The sequence below is a fragment of the Myxocyprinus asiaticus genome, chromosome 17 (genome assembly GCF_019703515.2).
Source record: "Myxocyprinus asiaticus isolate MX2 ecotype Aquarium Trade chromosome 17, UBuf_Myxa_2, whole genome shotgun sequence".
In the NCBI taxonomy this organism is placed as follows: Eukaryota; Metazoa; Chordata; class Actinopteri; order Cypriniformes; family Catostomidae; genus Myxocyprinus; species Myxocyprinus asiaticus.
The window spans coordinates 22,353,865-22,364,015 of record NC_059360.1 but is presented as its reverse complement, the minus strand read 5'-3'; the positions used below and the strand labels follow the sequence as shown (position 1 = coordinate 22,364,015).

The 10,151-nt window shown below is 37.3% G+C and overlaps 1 protein-coding gene across 2 annotated transcripts in view; it reads right to left on the bottom strand.

The window, feature by feature from the left end:
• Positions 1-6,888: 6,888 nt before the first annotated feature.
• Positions 6,889-10,151, bottom strand: part of LOC127455611 (potassium channel subfamily K member 2-like) — a 72,562-nt gene continuing 69,299 nt past the window's right edge. For both annotated transcript variants that reach the window (XM_051723658.1, XM_051723656.1), the window contains exon 7: positions 6,889-9,316. In XM_051723658.1, the coding sequence (XP_051579618.1) occupies positions 8,993-9,316 (324 nt within the window). In that variant the 3' untranslated portion in view covers positions 6,889-8,992. The remainder of the gene's footprint in view (positions 9,317-10,151) is intronic.

Below are 10,151 nucleotides of genomic sequence, written 5' to 3'. Positions count from 1 at the left end.
GTATTATTTACTCATCGTTATTTTTTTCTGCAGAATGCAGACAGAAGAATCGTCACGCAGCTTTTTCTGTACATCATGTAGAAGCATAGGTGTCAAGCAGGGATGCCAATTGTCTGTTTTAGTCTAGTATTTTGGCTGAAATAAAGATGTATGGGACAACTATTGTTCCGTATTTGGACTACTATTATGATACTTTTGTATCCCATTTTAAGCGTGATAGTGAGGCACTATCCACTGCCATTGTGTTGAGAAGATGTCTGTGATTTTCATTAAAACTTATCCAACTTAACTGTTGAAGATGGTCGACCAGTATGTACAAATAATAATAATAATAATAATAATTTGTCTTGTTGGAATACCAGCAACCTGTGTTGACCAGTTTTTAAAACACAACTAATGATGACGACCATTTATGATGTTTTTTTAGCAGGGGAGCTACAGATAAATTCCCACTCCCATTAATATTATTTTATAATTTATGGTCATTATCAAAGGAAATACTCAGTATGGTAACCCAGATATCACTTTCCAAAATCACATCATTTTCTTGCTGATTCAAGAGCCACCACTTCTTTTACACAGTAGTCAATGTGAAAGTTCGAAGCATGCCTGCGGTTGCAGCTAAACTGTTGCTACACATGATGTTTGAAACAGTATATTTTGGTAGCAAGAAAGGCTAAAAGGGAGGGAGGTATCAGACTGGTGCAGTGGAACAGCACCAGGATCAGGATATGCATTTTATCTGCAGACCTCTTTTCACCAATTCGACTGGGAGAGCCATTATTTGTCTGAGCCAGCAAACCTCAGCCCCATTCTTCCTCATAAGATCACTTTGGCTTGTACTCACACACAAACACCAATCTTAACGATCCACATTGTGTAAGTCCACTGAGAGATGGCAGCGTTATTGATTCACTTGGTGCTGATCAGATAGAAGTGCATGAATCCTTAGTCTCTACTGTGGAAAATCAATAGTTGCCCTCCCCTCACTCATGCATACTATAATGAAACCAATGCATGGCACTAGGTAAATGTAATGTTGATTGAACATTTCTTCTTATTATTGATGTCCAGTTCGTCAATGATCTCCATTGAGGAAAGAGGTCACTGAGAGTGTGCTCTTTTAGAGGCACATGTAAGTAAAGCAATCATTTGAACTGCACCCCAGAGTATACAAATGTTTCAGTCTTATCTCAATTGGTAGCAAGTCTAAGAATCACTAAGGAAATGACAATAAGTCAAGTGCCAATGCACATCTTAAACCATATTTCTCAAAAACCAGAGGCATGCATTCATTTTTGCATCAATTCAAATGTATTCACCTACACGTATGATAATAAATGTATCAGTCTTGCTCTTTGCCTCATGTACATTTAAAGAAGTGTGTGTTGTGTAGGGGATAGTGTATTAGATTTCCTAACAGCCTTGCCAGTTTCATGTATTGCTTTTTGTACCATCTGTTCATTCTCACTGCCAGTTAGAGAGTTCAGCCAGAATGCTACAATGTTTTCATGAACAGCAAAGAATTTTATGCTAATCCTGTCCAGTTTTAAAGGGTGAAAAAACACAAGATATTTACACATCTGCATGTTAGTGTACCTGAGTGTAAAACTGCTCATGTCAAAGCATTTGTAAATTTAAAGGGAAAGCTTACTGTTGTTACTACAGTTCAAACCTGATATTTGAAGTTGCATTATAGAGTGAACAGTCACTGGAATTAGTTCACCTGTAGGGGGCAGAACGGGTATGACTCAAGATTTCCTGCAAAGACTTTCCCCAGGACATCCCAGTTGCAATTCCATTTGTTGACACCAGTGGTGCAGAAATTACACACCCTTCAAATAGTTAAAACATTGAACTATTAATAGTAATAAATAGGCTTTATGCCGCATTCTAGTGGCTAACACACCAAATTGAACAAAGGCTCCTATCAAAGAGCTTATACATTACAGCCAATCCAGGCAATGTGAAAATAAAGAAATGCAGATACTTAACCATTAGATATGCAGACAGGTCTTGTTATGCAGAGAGCAGCACTAATGGATTTAATATCTCTAACAATAAAAAGAAATGAGTGCAAATGATAACAAGTGCATGACATGCTGTCTGTAGAGAGATGATGTGCCCGATCACACCATATTTTCAGTGTTATGGCTGGTGTGAGCTGTGGTATGACACTCTATGAGCTGTTCTTTTCTTTCTCTGGCACAAACAGAACCTGTTTTTTTTTTTAGTCTTGCCACAGGGTTATTTGAAGCCAGATGGATTTCGGTCAGAATCTTTTAGAAACTGTAGTGAATATACACTATATTGCCAAAAGTATTCGCTCACCCATCCAAATAATTGAATTCAGGTGTTCCAATCACTTCCATGGCCACGGGTGTATAAAATGAAGCACCTAGGCATGCAGACTGCTTCTACAAACATTTGTGAATGAATGGGCCGCTCTCAGGAGCTCAGTGAATTCCAGCGTGGTACTGTGATAGGATGCCACCTGTGCAACAAGTCCAGTCGTGAAATTTCCTTGCTACTAAATATTCCACAGTCAACTGTCAGTGGTATTATAACAAAGTGGAAGCGATTGGGAATGACAGCAACACAGCCACGAAGTGGTAGGCCACGTAAAATGACAGAGCGGGGTCAGCGGATGCTGAGGCGCATAGTGCGCAGAGGTCGCCATCTTTCTGCAGAGTCAATCGCTACAGACCTCCAAAGTTCATGTGGCCTTCAGATTAGCTCAAGAACAGTGTGTAGAGAGCTTCATGGAATGGGTTTCCATGGCCGAGCAGCTGCATCCAAGCCATACATCACCAAGTGCAATGCAAAGCGTCGGATGCAGTGGTGTAAAGCATGCCGCCACTGGACTCTAGAGCAGTGGAGACGCATTCTCTGGAGTGATGAATCACGCTTCTCCATCTGGCAATCTGATGGATGAGTCTGGGTTTGGCGGTTGCCAGGAGAACGGTACTTGTCTGACTGCATTGTGCCTACTGTGAAGTTTGGTGGAGGGGGGATTATGATGTGGGGTTGTTTTTCAGGAGCTGGGCTTGGCCCCTTAGTTCCAGTGAAAGGAACTCTGAATGCTTCAGCATACCAAGAGATTTTGGACAATTCCATGCTCCCAACTTTGTGGGAACAGTTTGGGGATGGCCCCTTCCCGTTCCAACATGACTGCGCACCAGTGCACAAAGCAAGGTCCATAAAGACATGGATGAGCGAGTTTGGTGTGGAAGAACTTGACTGGCCTGCACAGAGTCCTGACCTCAACCCGATAGAGCACCTTTGGGATGAATTAGAGCGAAGACTGCGAGCCAGGCCTTCTCATCCAACATCAGTGTCTGACCTCACAAATGTGCTTCTGGAAGAATGGTCAAAAAGACCCATAAACACACTCCTAAACCTTGTGGAAAGCCTTCTCAGAAGAGTTGAAGCTGTTATAGCTGCAAAGGGTGGGCCGACATCATATTAAACCCTATGGATTAAGAATGGGATGTCGCTTAAGTTCATATGCGTCTAAAGGCAGATGAGCGAATACTTTTGGCAATATAGTGTATATGGTGCACTTTCAAGCATGGTGATTACAGATACAAATTTATTTTAGTAACACTTTACAATAAGGTTCCAGAGGTCAACGGAGAATGGCCAGACTGGTTCGAGCTGACAGAAACGCTACAGCAACTCAGACAACCACTCTGTACAATTATAGTGAGCAGAATAACATCTCAGAATGCACAACATGTCAAACACTGATGCGGATGGGCTACAACAGCAGAATACCACATCGGGTTTCTGTCAGCATGTTCTGTAGCCTCAGCTTTACTGTATGTTCTTGGCTGACAGAAGTGGAACCGACGTGGTCTTCTGCTGTTGTCGGTCTTTGGCCATCCGCCTCAAGGTTTGATGTGTTGTGCATTCTGTGATGCTATTCTGCTCACTAATATTGTAGCGGCTATCTGAGTTACCGTAGCCTTTCTGTCAGCTCGAACCAGTCTGCCCATTCTCTGTTGACCTCTCTCATCAACAAGGTGTTTCCGCCCACAGAACATCCCAGGAGATCAGCAGTTACAGAAATACTCAAACCAGCCTGTCTGGCATCAACAATCATGCCACAGACTAAATCACTGAGATCACATTTTTTCCCCATTCTGATGGTTGATGTGAACATTAACTGAAGCTCCTGACCCATATTTGCATAATTTTATGCATTGCACGCTGCCACATGATTGGCTGATTAGATAATCACTTAAATTAGTAGGTGTACTGGTGTTCCTAATAAAGTGGTCGTGAGTGTACATAGCGTTAATCATAACTAGAAAAATGTAGATTCTCTAGTTTCCATTGAAATTTCCATGACTTGGTAATATTTTATCAATTTCCATGACTTTTCAGGTCTGGAAATCATAGTTTAAAAATGTCCTGGTGTGTCCTGGTTTTCTGTGAGAACATATTAATCAAATTGATGAATGCTGCTTTGAAAGCTAAATGCTTCTGCCTTATAGATTAGACAACAAAAACTCAGTCAAGAAATAACATTTTATTTATGCCCTTATTTCAACAAATACCTGTATAAGAAACAACAGAATTGAATTCTGATAGACAAGACTGTATTTACTTTATACTTGGCACTCTGTTCACGAGAAAAGAAAGCGTTAGAAAGATAGTTGTAGAAATTAGTTCTTTTTAATTTCTTTGCTCATAATATACAATATTTATGCATTTTGGCAGACAATGCATAAAACTAAAAAAATAATAATAATTAAAAAAAAAGAACAGAAGATGTAATTTGTTACTATTATTAATAAATATACTAATAACAATAAGTACAAGCAGCTCCATAAAATAATTACAGAGTAATTACATTACTCTTTTCATTAGTATTACTCAGTAATTACCTATGTAAATACACAGTAACATGAACACTAAAATAAAGTGTGACCCACATTAGATTTTTAAATTAGCAAAAACTCAAAAAATACTATATAAAAAATGAATAATGTCTTTTGTATTTTATGTGTTGTATTATGTTTCATTATTAGGATATTTGGCTTATCTTTCTGTTCGCATGAATCAGTGTGTGAATGTTTTGTTTTCTCACCTTTGGGAACATGAACTGTGTGTTTGAGGCAGTGTGTCTGCTTGGCTGTCACTCACAGTCTGGATTAACTAGCTGACAACGGAAATCTGCAGTATCATGGAAAGTTACTGTTCAGGCTGTCTGCTTCATTGGGCTGCTCAGCTCCCTTGAGAACCGTTTTGTGATGCGTTAACAGTATAGGACTGACAAAATGGATTCTGGCCTTCACATGATGCGTAAAGTGAGAAATGTATGACTGTTATACGTGCATAATTGTATAACTATACTGTATAATTATTTCAGTGTTTCTTATTGTTCTGATCAGTTGTGTTTAAAATATCCTGTACGGTAGCAGGTATTTTTTAGGTGACTTTAACAATAATAGAAGTAGTGCTTGAATAGATTTAAGTGAGGCCGCCATAGAAAATGTCGAGTTGAACACTGCTTTAATGTCAAGTCAAACAAGTGAAATAACTAGGCCTAAGTAAAATTTAAAAAATAGGTCCTGCATCTTTTATACATCCACTGGCATCGAGTTGCAATTTTACTTGATTTGTTACAGTAAATGAAAAGAATAAATGAATTTATTCAAACATTGGAATTGAACCTATAGGTCATTCTGTATAAAGACCTACTGTACTCCTACTTTTGGCCCAACTAGACACTGCATATTTCCAGTGGTGAAGAAGAAAATTCTAACAATTTAGTAAAATGTAGGTTCTTAAAGATTTTAATATTAAATATTAGTTGATGAGGATTGTGTGTTAATAAATTAGAAGCAAAACATGTGAGAGCAACAAAAAGGACTCCACTGAATGGTTGTTCTACTGAAACATCAAAGACCTGGACACTAGAGAACCCCTCAGAGGTGTCCCACCGCTGCTCCATGGAAATATCTACACTTCAAACTCAAGGCTTTTTGCAGTGCACAGAGAGTACAGGCTCAGAACTTTGGCCAAAGGAATCAATGATCAACTGGAACATACTACCCTTTCTATAACGGGTTAAAAAGGGGTACAAATATTTTAGGCTTAAAGGAATATTCTGGGTTCAATCAGGGTGTAGATTCTGGGGGGAATCTACACCCATTATTTATATCATGATCAGTGGAAACTGAGGGTAAATGCTTCATGCTGCAGTGTTCAAGCCAACTCTAAGCTTAACTTGTATTGAACCCAGGGGCGCAATTGAAATAATTTGTGGCGTAATGCTGATTACCACAAAAATAATTTTGACTCGTCCCTCCTTTTCTTTAAAAAAAAAAAAAATGTGGCAGAAATGTGAAACTTATAATTTTATTAAAGCATTTATATAAATTCTTCTGTTAAAACTTGTGTATTATTTGAGCTATAAAGTTGTTTAAATCGTAATTTTAGGGTTTGCTGACATTACATCGTCATGGCAAGGAAGTTGTAAAATTGGCTATAACTTTACACAGAAGGTTAGTAATTGATTTCATCACACTAATATCATGTGAACATGAATATTATTTATGTCTTGTTTCTATACTTTTGAAAAAGTGAGGATTTTAACATTTACAGATTGGCCCCATTCACTTCCATTGTAAGTGCCTCACTGCTTTATTTTAAAGATCAAATTTAAATTTAGAGCTATTAGCAACAAAACATTGACCAGCTCCTGTATAGATTTCTGACAAAAAATAAAATAAAAATAAAAATACAAATTCTCAGATTTTTTTTTAGAGAGAATTATACTTTTAAGATTAATATTTCTCAGATACTTTGAGCAGTTCTAATTTTACTAGGCTTTGTAGTGTGCATGTTAAAAATAAACGTTTAAAAAGCAATCTGGGAACAGCAAGTGTTTATTAAATAATATATTACGACATTTCCTTCTTGCCATGCAATTGAATTATAAATGAGAACAGACACGTTCTGCTTGATATTTGGCACCAAATATCTCAACATTCAGTCTCCATCTTCACATATTTATGCCTGTTAGATATGGCATTTAGAAAAAAGGATGATGGATGGATGCACAATATATGGTCGGTTTAATTTTTGGAGTCATCCAAGTTCACACACGTTTTGTTTACAGATATAAAATCTGTTGTTTTAGTTGTGCTGGGGATGTCCTCTACTGATTGACCCCTGATGAGACTAGTGGCATAGCAAGAGGATTTATTGAGTGGCAATGTTCTTTCACACTGCAGCTCTTGTTTTCTTTGGACGTTTAGACATGCTTACATAATATCTGCTCATGCTTGAAGTGCACATCCCTGATTTGCTCATGATGACGGCAAGATTTGCTATCAACTTTTGACTGTATCAGGGAGTGCAATAGGACAGGGTTATGGGGAAAGTTCTGACAGTGGTTTTTGCATGTTTGAGGTTGTTGTAGGTAGGGCACTTGTTTAGTGTGGCATCGCTCATTCCCACAAGGGCTCAATCTAGTAGCTCACTTTCCAATAAATGTGGCAATTTTTCTAGATGTTAAAAACAATATCCTCAATATCTTGTTGAATAAAAATATTGGTTTGCGCTTGTTTAAATGCAAAGCACTGAGATGTTAAACCGTATAGAAACATCATATTTCATGTCTAAAAAAGGGAACGCTTGTACAAATGCAGTTGAAAAAAAATATAAAGGTGTTAGGAAACCGAGCTTAATAACCTTGATAAAACTTTTAGCAGTTTCAAGAAATGTTAGCTTAAATGAATTTAAAGTACTAGTGGTATAGACAGAGTAAAGGCTAAATTAATTTACTATCTTCCTATAATCAGTTGACACCTGCCAACTATAATGTACCAAATCTAAAATAATTTATCTAGGCAATGAAAATTGTGTAAAAGTATTAATTATTTTCTTAAACAGGAAAATGTTGGCATCACACTGCAATTCATATATCTCTTTTGAATTAACTGAATATTTTTACATTGAAAAACTTAGTCAATTGAATGTATAGCTGGTGTTTACTCAATCTTTCCATTCTTCTTTTTCCAACTTATCACTGTTGAAAATGTTTTTGTTAATGCACTAGTATGCACTATTAAGAGACTTACGAGACTTAAGTGGGATGCTACATGCAATTCATATTTCATTTAATGCAAGTGTCAAAAATAAAGCTTTTGCTATTTAAAATGGCTAAAACAATGTTCATGCACCAAATGTGTTTGTTACAGTGTATTATCCACTCAGCATTGACACAATGCCAACATACACTTTGAGTAACATTCATTGTCATTCCTCCTGTAAATTCAGTCCAAAAATTACTTTTTTCAAAGTCAAAACAGCACATTACCCAAAAATTATGCTATTATTAAAACCATATGAAAAAAAAGTTGTTTATGATCAAATAAATTGTTTCTGAACAGTCTGAAAAATCATAGCATGTTTCTCCAGTGGAGATTTTTTTTTTTTCTTTGGCCTTTCTTCTTTCTACCTGTTTCTACAGTCATCAAGTTACATTTGGCTATAGATATGTTTAAGTAAACTTAAACCATGTGGAGGCTAATGGCAAATATAGGTGATTGCCAAACAATAAATCAAGCTTTATGCTTGTAGCCAGCAGTAGGCTGTATTTACACATTGCATTAACAGCTTTAGGAAAGTCTGTTCCTCATGGCATATAAGGCACAAATTTACTGGATAATAAAAGCTGCTGTCCTGTTTTGATAAAGAATATCGACTTTGTCGACAATTATCTTAATCCTTACAAAATGTAGACAGATTAATTTCACAAGGTACAAGGCAATAATTCACCATTTCAATTATTCAAAAACATTGATAATGGTGATAATAGCAAATCCATAAACACCCAGGAAAGATAGGCTGCCTAGGTATGAACGTTTTTGATATAACTTCGTTATCAAACATAGATGTAGACCCAGATAAGAGTATCTTCTTCTTTAATATATATAATTGTTTTTATGTGCATTTGAGGCTTGAGTTCTTCGCCTTATTTGAGATGTTCAATAATGGAGATCTCGCCGTAATCAGGGCAGTCTGGAGTAAGACCGTTCAGGTAGAGGCTGCCGTTTTTGGTCAGGGTCGGGGGTTGTTCTTTCTCCAGTTCATCAGTGAAGTTAACAGACAGGGTCGTCTTGCACGGCATCATGTCTTGCCCTGGATTTTGATCTAGCTCTGACGACAGCTTGCGTTTGATGTAAGCCGCCCGCTGAAATTTGTCATAAATTTCCACGCTTAGACGCCGCCGTGTTTCTTTGAATTCTGCTGACACATTAGCTGTCCATTCTGCAGCGTGAGCACGGAACTCTCCGACCTGGAAGAGAAGAAATACTCAGTGGGAACTTGATGCTAACCACAATTCAGTGGCACATATACTGTAGGTTTAGAAGTGTTTAAAGAGGTGTAAAAAATTATTTCAAAAACCCATTTCTTCTCATTACATATGTTAAAAAATTTGTCAAAAATGTTTACTCTTGTTTAAAATGTTTACTCTTTCCAATTTTGTGTATTCATTGTAACATATACTGTGTGAATTGTGGAATGGGTGTACCTTGTTTATACCATTCTAATGTTCTTTATGTATCTTTACAGTAGGGCTGTAAAAAATTTTGCGATTTGTTTTATAAAAACATATTGTGATATCTGATTACATCGTCAACACCCCCGGCTTGTGATTGGTGAATATTCTTGCGTTATTGATTTTGCTTTAAAAATTAAATTAACTTTTTGTAACACGAAAAACTTATTTCATACCCTGGGCTACTATTTAATATGATTGCTGACTTCCCAGCTCCAAGGTTTTGTAATTCCCCAAATATTGTCGATCATCATCTATTAATGAGTGTTGCAATAGGCACTGGGATATTTGTCAGATATCGTCAATATCTGATTACATCGTCCTATCGCCCAGCCCTACTTTAAAGGTAGCTGTCTGGTTTCTGATGTCCCAATAGGGACCAATACAGTACTTATCTACCAACTAACCAACCAACCAACCAACCTACCAACCAACCATTCAACCAACCTACCAACCAACAAACCCAGTAACCAACAATCCAACCAACCAACCAAGCAACCAAAAAACCAACCATCCAACCAACCCACCACAACCAACTAACCTATTGTAATAATCAACCTACCAACCAACC